General features: G+C 43.4%; 1 protein-coding gene across 2 annotated transcripts in view; it reads left to right on the top strand.

The window, feature by feature from the left end:
- Window positions 1-9,136, top strand: part of czib (CXXC motif containing zinc binding protein) — a 32,516-nt gene extending 23,380 nt beyond the window's left edge. For both annotated transcript variants that reach the window (XM_039735355.1, XM_039735356.1), the window contains 2 exons: window positions 5,440-5,505; window positions 8,802-9,136. In XM_039735355.1, the coding sequence (XP_039591289.1) occupies window positions 5,440-5,505; window positions 8,802-8,879 (144 nt within the window). In that variant the 3' untranslated portion in view covers window positions 8,880-9,136. The remainder of the gene's footprint in view (window positions 1-5,439; window positions 5,506-8,801) is intronic.
- Window positions 9,137-14,392: the final 5,256 nt, after the last annotated feature.

Here is a 14,392-nt window from a genome sequence, read left to right as displayed (position 1 = left end):
CTGATTTCTTATTCTTTTGCATGTTTGTCACACAAAATGTTTTTTGGTCATCAAACACATTTAACCATTAGTCAAATATAACACAAGTAAACACAAAATGCAGTTTTAAATGATGGTTTTATTATTTAGGGAGAAAAAAATCCAAACCTACATGGCCCTGTGTGAAAAGTAATTGCCCCTGAACCTAATAACTGGTTGGGCCACCCTTAGCAGCAATAACTGCAATCAAGCATTTGCGATAACTTGCAATGAGTCTTTTACAGCGCTCTGGAGGAATTTTGGCCCACTCATCTTTGCAGAATTGTTGTAATTCAGCTTTATTTGAGGGTTTTCTAGCATGAAGCGCCTTTTTAAGGTCATGCCATAGCATCTCAATTGGATTCAGGTCAGGACTTTGACTAGGCCACTCCAAAGTCTTCATTTTGTTTTTCTTCAGCCATTCAGAGGTGGATTTGCTGGTGTGTTTTGGGTCATTGTCCTGTTGCAGCACCCAAGATCGCTTCAGCTTGAGTTGACGAACAGATGGCGGACATTCTCCTTCAGGATTTTTTGGTAGACAGTAGAATTCATGGTTCCATCTATCACAGCAAGCCTTCCAGGTCCTGAAGTAGCAAAACAACCCCAGACCATCACACTACCACCACCATATTTTACTGTTGGTATGATGTTCTTTTTCTGAAATGCTGTGTTCCTTTTCGCCAGATGTAGCGGACATTTGCCTTCCAAAAGTTCAACGTTTGTCTCATCAGTCCACAAGGTATTTTCCCAAAAGTCTTGGCAATCATTGAGATGTTTCTTAGCAAAATTGAGACGAGCCCTAATGTTCTTTTTGCTTAACAGTGGTTTGCGTCCTGGAAATCTGCCATGCAGGCCGTTTTTGCCCAGTCTCTTTCTTATGGTGGAGTCGTGAACACTGACCTTAATTGAGGCAAGTGAGGCCTGCAGTTCTTTAGACGTTGTCCTGGGGTCTTTTGTGACCTCTCGGATGAGTCGTCTCTGCGCACTTGGGGTAATTTTGGTCGGCCGGCCACTCCTGGGAAGGTTCACCACTGTTCCATGTTTTTGCCATTTGTGGATAATGGCTCTCACTGTGGTTCGCTGGAGTCCCAAAGCTTTAGAAATGGCTTTATAACCTTTACCAGACTGATAGATCTCAATTACTTCTGTTCTCATTTGTTCCTGAATTTCTTTGGATCTTGGCATGATGTCTAGCTTTTGAGGTGCTTTTGGTCTACTTCTCTGTGTCAGGCAGCTCCTATTGAAGTGATTTCTTGATTGAAACAGGTGTGGCAGTAATCAGGCCTGGGGTGGCTACGAAATTGAACTCAGGTGTGATACACCACAGTTAGGTTATTTTTGAACAAGGGGGCAATTACTTTTTCACACAGGGCCATGTAGGTTTGGATTTTTGTTCTCCCTAAATAATAAAAACCATCATTTAAAAACAGCATTTTGTGTTTACTTGTGTTATATTTGACTAATGGTTAAATGTGTTTGATGATCAGAAACATTTTGTGTGACAAACATGCAAAAGAATAAGAAATCAGGAAGGGGGCAAATAGTTTTTCACACCACTGTATGTAGGGGCCATTGGCCGTTTGAGTACATTACGTATTGTAATTGTTCTTATATTGGTTTAGTGGCCTTTAACCAACTTAATTAATGATTCAGAAACGTTTTGCACGCAAAATTAACAAACTAGATAACAGTCGTTTCTGCCGAACCCGCTGGAGTCGGCAAATTTATTTAATTACGCAGAACCAGAGCACTTGGAATAAAACGAACACTTACCAAACAAACCGCTGCTTTGACAGTCACAGACAGAAGTCCACTCTTCTGGCTTTTCGCTGAGCAAAATCGTTGATAAGATCCTCGTAGTCCAACGTTGAGGCAAGTTCCTTTTCGATTGCTAAACTGCACAGTTTGTTTCGCGACATTGTTGATCGTAGGTCATTTTTGATAAGTTTCAACCAGAGGCGTCCGTTAGGAACGTCCTGCCGAAGACCCAAAAGCAAGAAACATGATTTCTCACTCTATATTTCGACAAGAAAGAAGAGTCGAGATAAGGCCATTTGGAGACACCTGCATGGTATTAGCGTCGCCTTCTTTGCTGACCCAGTTTAAATCCGAAACTGAAGGGCGTAATTATTATGGTATTTTGAAACCAAAAATGTCGTGCTAAGAGCCTTCTCGGTTATTGGTATAGATGCCGGGAAAGGCTTCTAAAGTAACGAGTCCTCGGAAATCCACCGCGTACCGTATTTCAGTCTATAACTGATTTGAATGTCTTGCAGAGGCCCCGCGTATTTGTATGATGAGCTGACGGTGACAAAAGAATCTCCTATCGTCCTATCGCGGGGCCTGGGGCGTTTTCCCTAATCGCCACCCCCAAAGGCCGCCTCTGATCCATCTTTTAGAAACTGTTAGTGTGGAAGGCTGTCTGGCTTGGCCGGGATGATCTCGATCCCTGAGTGGACCATCTGGAGGAGGGAGGAGTACAGGGGATTCCCAACTTGGCTCCTGCAGGTTCCCTCCTGGTGTGGCATGTCAATCGCACACCTACAGTTGAAGTCCGTAGTTTCCATACACTGAGGGGGAATTCTGTCAAACTCACTCTGTAAGCCCTCCACAGATTTTCTTACTAACAAACTATAAAGCTGGGAAATCATGGACGACGTCTACTTTGTGCAGGCAAAAGTCATTTTTACTAACAATGTTCACAGACCTCCGAGCGTTTTCCACTTTTTATTGCCCATATCACAATTCCAGGGGTCACAAGTTTCCACAGATTTTTTTTAAATATTTAGTTGCATTTCCTTTAAATTGTTTAACTTAACCCTAATCCATGAATGAGGGGGTCTCCAAGACCCCCAGTTGCAGATTTTCAAATTCTTTCCCTTTCAAGGTAATATGACGGCCATGAAATTTTCCGACTTTTCATTTTGTGTTGGCCTGAAAAATGTGCCGAAATCCGCTTCTCAGTAGCTTAGTGCAAATAAGTGAAACGGTAGCACAAAGTATTTGGGGGTCTCCAAGACCCCCTCCCCATTTATGGAAACGTTACTATTTTTGTACGAGCGTTTTTGCTTCATTTTATACTTTCTATTTAAATGTGTATTTTCTTTAGTTTAGATTTTCTTAGTCCTACGTGAGGCATTGCTGGTGTGTAGTTTGTTGAAGATCAAGTCCAGTCGATGTGTTTATGAACAATCAGTCAACGGGCAACAAAGAAATTCAATGCAAGTGAAGCCCTGGCTGAAATAATGAAGGCCTTGTCGGATTTCGATACATCGGACAACTCAAATGAAGAGGACAGTGATGATGGAAGTGACGCTGTGTCACGTGATGAGGAAACAAAAACTGATGCTGAAACAGCCCCGTGGAGATGCAGCACATGTAGCTAAGAGGCGACGCTGCCACATGTAGCTAAGAGGCGACGCTGCCACATGTAGCTAAGAGGCGACGCTGCCACATGTAGCTAAGAGGCGACGCTGCCACATGTGCCCAAGGGTAAAGGAGAGAAAGGTAAAGGCCGCTTACTGCCAGTACAAACTTCCAGTTTGCCAGGAACATTCCGAGCGTTCCTTTGTGTGTCTGACCTGCAAACCCGTTGAAGTTGAGGCCGATTCTGAGTGACTGTCCTGTATGCGAATCAGACGTGTAACTGACGTCTTGTTTTAGTGCTGCTATGACTCTATTTTATATGATTTGGTGACAACTGAACACGCATTACTATTACAAAGGGACCAAGTAAACCATTGAAAATTGACATCACATTTACTTCGTTTCAGAGGTAATAAAAATTTCTGAAGTTATTGTATTGCTTTTTAGGCAGATTTAACCAGTTTCAAATGGTCTACAAGATGGGGGTCTGCAAGATCCCCCCCTTTCGTGGAAACGTTCTAAAAAGGGCATTCATGGATAAGGGTTAAAGCCAAATGTCTCGGTCGCCTTCCAGAAGATTCTTACACTAACTTGTTGGAATTTTGTGCCATTCCCCCTGACTGAACTGGTGTGACTGGGACAGGATTGTAGGCCTCCTCACTCGCACACACGCTTTTTCAGTTGGATTGCGGTCAGGGCTTGGTGATGGCCACCCTAATACCTTTTGACACAACTCTGGAGGTCTGCTTGGGGTCCTTGTCCATCTGGAAGACCCATTTGTGCCTGAGCTTCAACGTCCTTGCCAAGCTCTTGAGATGTTGCTGCAGTGTGTATCCATCATTTTCCTTCCTCATGATGCCATCTATTTTGTGAAGCATGCCAGTCCCTCCTGCAGCAAAGACCCCCATAACACACTTGACGGTTGCAGTGTTGTCCTTTGGCTTGCAGGCCTCACCCATTTTCCTCCAAACATAACGATGGTCATTATGGCCAAATAGTTTGATCTTGGAATCATCAGACCAAAGGACTTTTCTCCAGAAGGTCAGATCTTTGCCCCCATGTGCCACTGCAAACTGCACTCTGGCTTTTTGATGGCGGCTTTGGAGTAGTGGCTTTTTTATTAGTGAGCAGATGTTGATGTTGGACTCGTTGTACCGTGGATATCGAGACTTGTCTGCTTGTGTCCTCCAGCACCCTCATGAGGTCCTCTGCTGTTCTTCTAGGATTGATTTGCACTTTTCATACCAAAGTCCATTCTTCTCCAGACACAATGCGTCTCCTGCCTGAGTGGTGTGACGGCTGGGTGGTCCCATGGTGTTTATACTTGTCTATTACTGTTTGTATAGATGAACGTGGAACCTTCAGGTGTTTGGAAATTGATCAAAAGGGTGAACCAGATTTGTGGAGGTCCACCATTTTGTTTTCTGAGGTCTTGGCTGATTTCTTTTGATTTTTCCTCATTATGTCAAGCAAAGAGGCAGTGGGTTTGACGATCGACCTTAACACACATCCACACGTTGACTCCAGTGAGGCTAACTGGCTATCAAGAAGCTCACTGTCTGCTGGCCTAAAGGCTTGACATCATTTTCTGGAATCTTCTAAGCCATTTAAAGGCACAGTTAACAAAGTGTATGGAAACGTGACCCACTGAAATTGTGATATCATCAGTAAAAAGTGAAATTCTCGGAGGTCTGTGTGCTTGGTGTGTGTGTGTGTGTGTGTCCTGCGGTGGGCTGGCACCCTGCCTGGGATTTGTTCCTGCTTTGTTGGCTGAGATTGGCTCCAGCAGACCCCCGTGACCCTGTAGTTAGGGTATACTGAGTGACTGACTGACTCTGAGGTCTGTGAACATTGTCAGCAAACTGACTTTTACCTGCAAAAAGGAGACGTCTTAAACGATGTGCCAAATTTATAGTGTGTTAGCATAAAATCTGCAGAGGGCTTATAAAGCGAGTGTTCAAGAATTCAACCTCAGTGTACGGAAACTTCCAACTTCGACTGCAGCCTTCCGGGTTGACGTTTTTGTCTTCTTTTGTTTTCTTTTTTTTTTTTAAGGCGGGCTTTGCAGCAGAAGGAGCCGAATCTGGAACACCATTTACAGAAATCAACCTACAAGAAAAGGTAAGTGAGGCACTGCCATCATAAAGGTGACAAAAGAGGCAGAGCAGAGCAGGTCAGAACGACGTGGCCTACTCTGATGGACCTAAGGAGTTAAATGTCTGTAGCCTCGAGCAGGGGAGGCGGCGTGGGGACCCAATTCAAGTCACATTGTACAAGATACATTGAGAGATTAAGTACAGCGCATCCGGAAAGTATTCACAGCGCATCACGTTTTCCACATTTTGTTATTGTTATTCCAAAATGGATTAAATTCATTTTTTTCCTCAGAATTCTACACACAACACCCCATAATGACAACGTGAAAAAAGTTTACTTGAGATTTTTGCAAATTTATTAAAAATAAAAAAAACTGAGAAATCACATGTACATAAGTATTCCCAGCCTTTTCCACGAAGCTCCAAATTGAGCTCAGGTCCATCCTGTTTCCCCTGATCATCCTTGAGATGTTTCTGCAGCTTCATTGGAGTCCACCTGTGGTCAATTCAGTTGACTGGACCTGATTTTGAAAGGCACACACCTGTCTATAGAAGGTCCCACAGTTGACAGTTCATGTCAGAGCACAAACCAAGCATGAAGTCAAAGGAATTGTCTGTAGACCTCCGAGACAGGATTGTCTCGAGGCACAAATCTGAGGAAGGTTACAGAAACATTTCTGCTGCTTTGAAGGTCCCAATGAGCACAGTGGCCTCCATCATCCGTAAGTGGAAGAAGTTCGAAACCACCAGGACTCTTCCTAGAGCTGGCCGGCCATCTAAACTGAGCGATCGGGGAGAAGGGCCTTAGTCAGGGAGGTGACCAAGAACCCGATGGTCACTCTGTCAGAGCTCCAGAGGTCCTCTGTGGAGAGAGGAGAACCTTCCAGAAGGACAACCATCTCTGCAGCAATCCAAAATTCTCTGGTCTGATGGGACAATGATTGAACTCTTTGGTGTGAATGGCAGGCATCACGTTTGGAGGAAACCAGGCACCGCTCATCACCAGGCCAATACCATCCCTACAGTGAAGTATGGTGGTGGCAGCATCAGGAACTAGGAGACTAGTCCGGATAAAGGGAAAGATGACTGCAGCAATGTACAGAGACATCCTGGATGAAAACCTGCTCCAGAGCGCTCTTGACCTCAGACTGGGGCGACGGTTCATCTTTCAGCAGGACAACGACCCTAAACACACAGCCAAGATATCAAAGGAGTGGCTTCAGGACAACTCTGTGAATGTCCTTGAGTGGCCAGACTTGAATCCGATTGAACATCTCTGGAGAGATCTTAAAATGGCTGTGCACCGACGCTTCGCATCCAACCTGATGGAGCTTGAGAGGTGCTGCAAAGAGGAATGGGCGAAACTGGCCAAGGATAGGTGTGCCAAGCTTGTGGCATCATATTCAAAAAGACTTGAGGCTGGAATTGCTGCCAAAGGGGCATCGACAAAGTATTGAGCAGAGGCTGTGAATACTTATGTACGTGTGATTTCTCAGTTTTTTTATTTTTAATAAACTTGTAAAAATCTCAAGTAAACTTTTTTCACGTTGTCATTATGGGGTGTTGTGTGTAGAATTCTGAGGAAAAAATTAATTGAATCCATTGTGGAATAAGGCTGTAACATAAGAAAATGTGGAAAAAGTGATGCACTGTGAATACTTTCCGGATGCACTGTATGTGGGTCATCCTGGTTCCAACTTAATGACGAGGACTAATCAATTAAAAGGCCTCCAATTGTTACTAAATCAAGATTAGGAATGTGAGAAATATAAAACATGATCAGGTGATGGTCATCTCCAGGCCAGGCAGGAAGCACAACCTCTGAGTCCTAATGATTGTTATGAAAAGATTTGTTGATTACTGGTGGAAAGGAGCTTACAAAGTGAGGTGATGGTTACAGCACAAGGTCATTATTACAAAGAGAACACGGAAAGTGGATGATGAGAATTCTGTACGAAACGTGGATGTTTTGTGATTAGAACTGAAATAAAAACGAGTCGCGCCCAAACCACCAGGCTCAGTCCATTAACTGTGATGGGCTTTATGTGCTCCGCAGTTGTTTTCTATGTTGTGCAATAAAGTCTAAATTCTGACTGCCTTTCTGAAGACTCTGCTCATTTTTTCTGAAGATTTCTCCACAACAGTTGGAAGTTAAGGCTGGGGTTAGTATGGTTAGCATGTAGGATAAATGGTTAAGGTTAGGGTTTGGTGTGGTTAGCGTGTTAGTCAATTAGATTTGTGACGAGCTATAAACGTTTATTAGCGAACTGCTGGTCTAGACTTCTGTAGACCTGCAGTGACGTATGGTTCTGTGACTCTGCAGGTCAATACGTCTCCATCCTGCTGCCATCTCGAATGAACATGCACCAAGCTGTATGCTCTGTTTCTAAAAGAAATCGTGATTCATCAGACCAGGCCGTCTTCTTCCATTGCTCCGTAGTCCAGTTCTGATGCTCACATGCCTATTGTAGGCACTTCAGGTGGTGGACAGGAGTCCACATGGGCACTCTGACCAGACAAGCAGTGACGCTCTGTGTGTTCTGACACTTTTTTTCTCTCATGCTTCAGTAGACCTTCTATGGGATTGGGGCAGACGGTCTAGCCTTCTCTCCCCACATGCATCCTTGGGTGCCCTGGACCCTGTCGCCAATTCACCTTCTTGGTCAACTTTTGGTAGTTACTAGTCACTAGATAGCTCTGCCATCTTGGAGATGCTCTGACCCACTCATGTAGTCATCACAATTCATTCCTTGTCCAAGTCGCTCAAATCCTTGCGTTTGCCCCTTTTTGTAGCTTCCAGCATGTGACCTTCAAGAAATGGCTGCTCCATTGGTGCCTATACTATCCCACCCCTTGGCAGATGCCATTTTAATGGTATTCACTTCATCTGGCAGTGCTTTTAATGTTGCGGCTCATCTGTGTATTTTGGATAAATGAAGTGGATAGAGTGGAGGAGACTATTGGGCCTGCGGGGGGCTGGCTTCTGCCTTGTGCCCTCTGTTGGCTGGGATTGGCTCCAGCAGACCCCCGTGACCATGTAGTTAGGATGTAGCGGGTTGGATAATGGATGGATGGATGGACTATCGGGCTGCTTGGCTTGTTCTCATCACAAGTGGTCAAACATTCCAGTTTGACTGGACCACACTATCACTTTAAGACTTGAATGGCCACCTGAGAACTTCATGGAGTGTTTCCTCCCTTCCACTTAAATTTTACCTCAATGTCCCAAGGATTAATTTTGAATGAAAGGGTGAAGGTTTTTATTACTAGAATCTAGATTACTCAGTGTTTTCATTTTCCCCATTTGTTTCTTTTAACCAGGATTGGAATGACTATGACGAGAAGATCAGCGAATCAGTGGGCATCTATGAAGTGACGCACCAGTTTATCAAATGCTAGAAGCACTTGGAGCAGCGCAGTCCCCATCTGTTCAAACACATCAGTGCCACCGCCTTCCTGCTGATGGGACCCACCCTGCTGGGGGGGATCGTAGCTGTGGAAGTTGTCAAGTATCTACTATTATGGGCAAAACCCTATGGAAAGAAGACCACATGGGCCTTACAAAACATACAGAGCAGGAAAAATAACCCTGGACCAGGGTTATGGACTAGGCCTCTGAAAATGAGGGCAAATAAAAGGATTTATTTTGTGCATTATTGAGATTTCCTGCAATGTTTTCATAAGGTTCTTATCGTCTTTGTGCACAGAGTACACTGAAGTTCTTCCTTTAGTGTGCTAATCAACATCCAACACGTCTCCACTGGGTGGTGCCGTCATTACCTGACCTTGAAACTTGCGTCTTCCTTAGCTAAAAGAACAACATGGGCATCGTCATCTTCTGGTTTTTCTCAGTCATCTCCACAAATTTCCAGAAGCAATCTTAACATTGTCACTACTGGAATCGGTTTATATGGTACAGCGCAACACTACGATTAAAGGAATAGAAAGAGGGAGGCTGGGAGCATCTTGCACCCCAAAATGATATTCTTTAGGTTACTTGCTCCATGTAGTTTGTAGTGGTGTCTGAGAAAATGTTGTTTTTATGCATAATGGACAGGAAGAAAGTTTATCTAAACTAATAAAATACAAAGCCCTCACTCACTCACTCGTCACTAATTCTCCAACTTCCCGTGTAGGTAGAAGGCTGAAATTTGTCAGGCTCATTCCTTACAGCTTCCTTACAAAAGTTAAGCAGGTTTCATTTCGAAATTCTACGCGTAATGATCATAACTGGAACCTACTTATGTACTTATATACGTCCATAGCCTGCAGCTCGGTCACCGTGTGAGGCGGCGTTGGGTCCCCCATCCCCACTCCTCCCACGTTGTTGGCTGCCTGCCTATATAAGGCCGTCTGTCGCTCCGGTCTCTACATTCCCTTCCTTGCTTCGCCACGGGATTCACGTCTCCCTACTGATAACTGCAGCCTTTTTATTTAATCCACTGTTTCTCCGCTGTTTTATTGTTCATTTATTACGATTATAGTTATTGTGTAGGTATTTTAGATTTACTTTACATTGTTCAGGTACCCATTTCCTTTATCGTTCCAGCCGTACCCCCATTAACATGTCTATCGAGGTGATCACCATCGATCAAAGAACTGTCACTTACTGAGTGGTTTCCATGCCCGGAGATGGCGCCTGCCTTTTCCATTCTCTGTGTTACATATTGCACTGCCATATCAGGCTCACTCTTGATATCCATTGTGTCTTATGTATTGAATGACTGGACAGGTTCAAGGTGTGGACTGATGACGGTACAGGAGATAATTAGACTACACAGGAGCACTAGAAGAGTCAAATGCTTAAGATAGATAGATACTTTATTAATCCCAAGGGGAAATTCACATAATCCAGCAGCAGTATACTGATACAAAGAAACAATATTAAATTAAATAGTAATAAAAATGAAAAAAATTAAAATAAAATTAATGTTAGTATTTACTCCCCCGGGTGGAATTGAAGGGTCGCATAGTGTGGGGTCTCCTCAGTCTGTCACTGAAGCTGCTCCTCTGTCTGGAGATGATCCTGTTCAGTGGATGCAGTGGATTATTCATGATTGACAGGAGTTTGCTTAATGCCCGTCGCTCTGCCACAGATGTTAAACTGTCCAACTTTACTCCTACAATGGAGCCTGCCTTCTTAACAAGTTTGTCCAGGCGTGAGGCGTCTTTCATCTTTAAGTCCTTCACCTATGGATCTGCATGTGAGTTGATGGCTGTCGCTGAATTGTTTGGTTGTCGCTTTCAAGTGTACCGAAATGGCCAAATATTTTACACCTTTGGACAACCGCCAATGCCTCTTAAACATCTTAGACTCACAGGTGACGATTTCAGTAGTGGACACTTTGATGTTTATGAATGTTTAAACTCTCAAAAGCTGGATGTGATTTTATCGATGAAACCGGTTGTGTGCTTACAACGCTTGACAGATGCTGAATGTCTCTTCAACACAAGTCCTACAAATACTGTCGTAATTGAAGCAAACCATGAAACTCAAACCGATTACGACAGCAGCAATCCAAGCTGTGAGAAAACAGTAAAAAGGAGGTGTTTCAGACGTCGTGGTACATTTTCTGATGCAGCTAGATGGAAACAACTTTGTGACGCTGTCGCTAATTACTCGCAGAAAAATCCACAAGTTCATAGACACGCTGCCGCTAAATATTGGCAGGCAAATCCACAAGTTAATACCGGATTGCCTGTTAAACATCTTAGATTCACGAGTAGCGATTTGGGTAGTGAGCACTTCGATGAATGAAACCTGTTATCTTTACAACGGTTGACAAACACGGAAGGTAACTTGAACACAACACGTCCTCCAAATATGAACCTGATTGAAAGAAATAATGAGAATCAAATCCTTGATGACAGCAACACTCATAACAATTACATTGACAATCATGTTACGTTATTTTTAAAATGTTTTCTTTTTCATAACTTCTTTAACACACTACTTCTCCACTGCGAAGCGCGGGTATTTTGCTAGTGGCATAATACCAGCCAACAGTGAGCAGCTGTCCAATGGCAAGCATTGTGAAAAACATCCATGGGGTGAAAAAAGAAATCTCAAGATTCTCATGTCACACGATCCACATGTTGGTTATCCAGTCGTACACTAAATTTGTGCAAAACGTATGCATTCTTTGCTAAGACACTAATGTTAAACCGGTATTTCTGGAGAAATTGGCGTACATCATAAACAAGCAGCTAAAGTCCAATGGGATTGAGTTTTTGAAGTGAAGACCCGCCTCTCCCCCTCACTCATTGGTCAGAAGTCCTGCCTTCAGTTCAAAAGCGCAGTTCAATCTGAAGGAAATCCACAAATTCCTGCTTGTGGACTATTTACGTTTTCCAGAGTTATTTATTTAACAGTGTTTTGGGAAAAGTACATACGTTTTGCTAGTGTGAGTATACAACTGGATGATTTCATTTGTGGATTATGTGACACAAACAATAAAGTTTAGATTTTTTTTCTCACGGATGTTTTTGATGATGTGTGCGGTCACTCACTGTTGGCCACCATTGGGTCTCCCGTTCAATCAGAAACTTGGTAATCTTACGTTTCATTAGAGAATGGATATACATTTTTATCAGCCAATGCTACAGACTACATGGGGTGAGTAACATACAGTGGTGTGAAAAACTATTTGCCCCCTTCCTGATTTCATATTCTTTTGCACGTTTGTCACACAAAATGTTTCTGATCATCAAACACATTTAACCATTAGTCAAATATAACACAAGTAAACACAAAATGCATTTTTTAAATGATGGTTTTATTATTTAGGGAGAAAAAATCCAAACCTACATGGCCCTGTGTGAAAAGTAATTGCCCCCTGAACCTAATAACTGGTTGGGCCACCCTTAGCAGCAATAACTGCAATCAAGCGTTTGCGATAACTTGCAATGAGTCTTTTACAGCGCTCTGGAGGAATTTTGGCCCACTCATCTTTGCAGAATTGTTGTAATTCAGCTGTATTTGAGGGTTTTCTAGCATGAACCGCCTTTTTAAGGTCATGCCATAGCATCTCAATTGGATTCAGGTCAGGACTTTGACTAGGCCACTCCAAAGTCTTCATTTTGTTTTCTTCAGCCATTCAGATGTGGATTTGCTGGTGTGTTTTGGGTCATTGTCCTGTTGCAGCACCCAAGATCGCTTCAGCTTGAGTTGACGAACAGATGGCCGGATATTCTCCTTCAGGATTTTTGGTAGACAGTAGAATTCATGGTTCCATCTATCACAGCAAGCCTTCCAGGTCCTGAAGCAGCAAAACAACCCCAGACCATCACACTACCACCACCATAGTTTACTGTTTGTATGATGTTCTTTTTCTGAAATGCTGTGTTCCTTTTACGCCAGATGTAACGGGACATTTGCCTTCCAAAAAGTTCAACTTTTGTCTCATCAGTCCACAAGGTATTTTCCTAAAAGTCTTGGCAATCATTGAGATGTTTCTTAGCAAAATTGAGACGAGCCCTAATGTTCTTTTTGCTTAACAGTGGTTTTGTCTTGGAAATCTGCCATGCAGACCGTTTTTGCCCAGTCTCTTTCTTATGGTGGAGTCGTGAACACTGACCTTAATTGAGGCAAGTGAGGCCTACAGTTCTTTAGGCGTTGTCCTGGGGTCTTTGTGACCTCTCGGATGAGTCGTCTCTGCGCTCTTGGGGTAATTTTGGTCGGCCGGCCACTACTGGGAAGGTTCACCACTGTTCCATGTTTTTGCCATTTGTGGATAATGGCTCTCACTGTGGTTCGCTGGAGTCCCAAAGCTTTAGAAATGGCTTTATAACCTTTACCAGACTGATAGATCTCAGTTACTTCTGTTCTCATTTCTTCCTGAATTTCTTTGGATCTTGGCATGATGTCTAGCTTTTGAGGTGCTTTTGGTCTACTTCTCTGTGTCAGGCAGCTCCTATTTAAGTGATTTCTTGATTGAAACAGGTGTGGCAGTAATCAGGCCTGGGGGTGGCTACGGAAATTGAACTCAGGTGTGATACACCACAGGTAGGTGATTTTTAACAAGGGGGCAATTACTTTTTCACACAGGGCCATGTAGGTTTGGATTTTTTTTCTACTTAAATAATAAAAACCATCATTTAAAAACTGAATTTTGTGTTTACTTGTGTTATATTTGGCAAATGGTTAAATGTGTTTGATGATCAGAAACATTTTGTGTGACAAACATGCAAAATAATAAGAAATCAGGAAGGGGGCAAATAGTTTTTCACACCACTGTATAAGAAAATATGATTTTTATATTTTAAATATGGACTGACGTCCCATTTAAGGTGATTGTCACCCAGCTCCCAATGCTGCTTCCTCTGGCTTCCCACAACCCTGTAATTAATGTCAGTCAGTCATTTCCCAACCCGCTATATCCTAACACAGGGTCATGGGGGTCTGCTGGAGCCAATCCCAACCAGTACAGGGCACAAGGCAGGAACAAATCACGGGCAGGGCGCCAGGGCACACACACACACACACACAACGGGGACAATTTAGGATCACAAATGCACCTCGCCTGCATGTCTTTGGACTTTGGGAGGAAACCCATGCAGACTCCACGGCCCAGCAAGTGAACCCAGGTGTCCTTACTGCAAGGCAGCAGCGCTACCCACTGTGCCACCGTGCCACTCACCCTGTAATGTAACTATGGATAACCAAAATGCTGGTGAACCTTGAGAATGGAAAGGTGCTGTATAAATTAATTTTTTTTATTATTAATATTAATAATCCAGGAAGAAAACGTGACAGAATTGTTAAATTTGTGTTTGTGTGGGCTCCAATGGGGCGCCCACCTCCTGTAAGTGCTTACTTTGAAAGAAATGAAAGACGCTGTTTATAAACCCTTATTGGGCAGCAGTCACTTCAAAAAGGAGAACTACCCGAGGACTGTGTGGAAGCTGACCTG

Source organism: Polypterus senegalus, chromosome 14, assembly GCF_016835505.1.
Source record: "Polypterus senegalus isolate Bchr_013 chromosome 14, ASM1683550v1, whole genome shotgun sequence".
Lineage (NCBI taxonomy): Eukaryota > Metazoa > Chordata > Cladistia > Polypteriformes > Polypteridae > Polypterus > Polypterus senegalus.
Note: the sequence above shows the minus strand (reverse complement) of the source record. Positions and strands in the feature narration are given on the sequence as shown.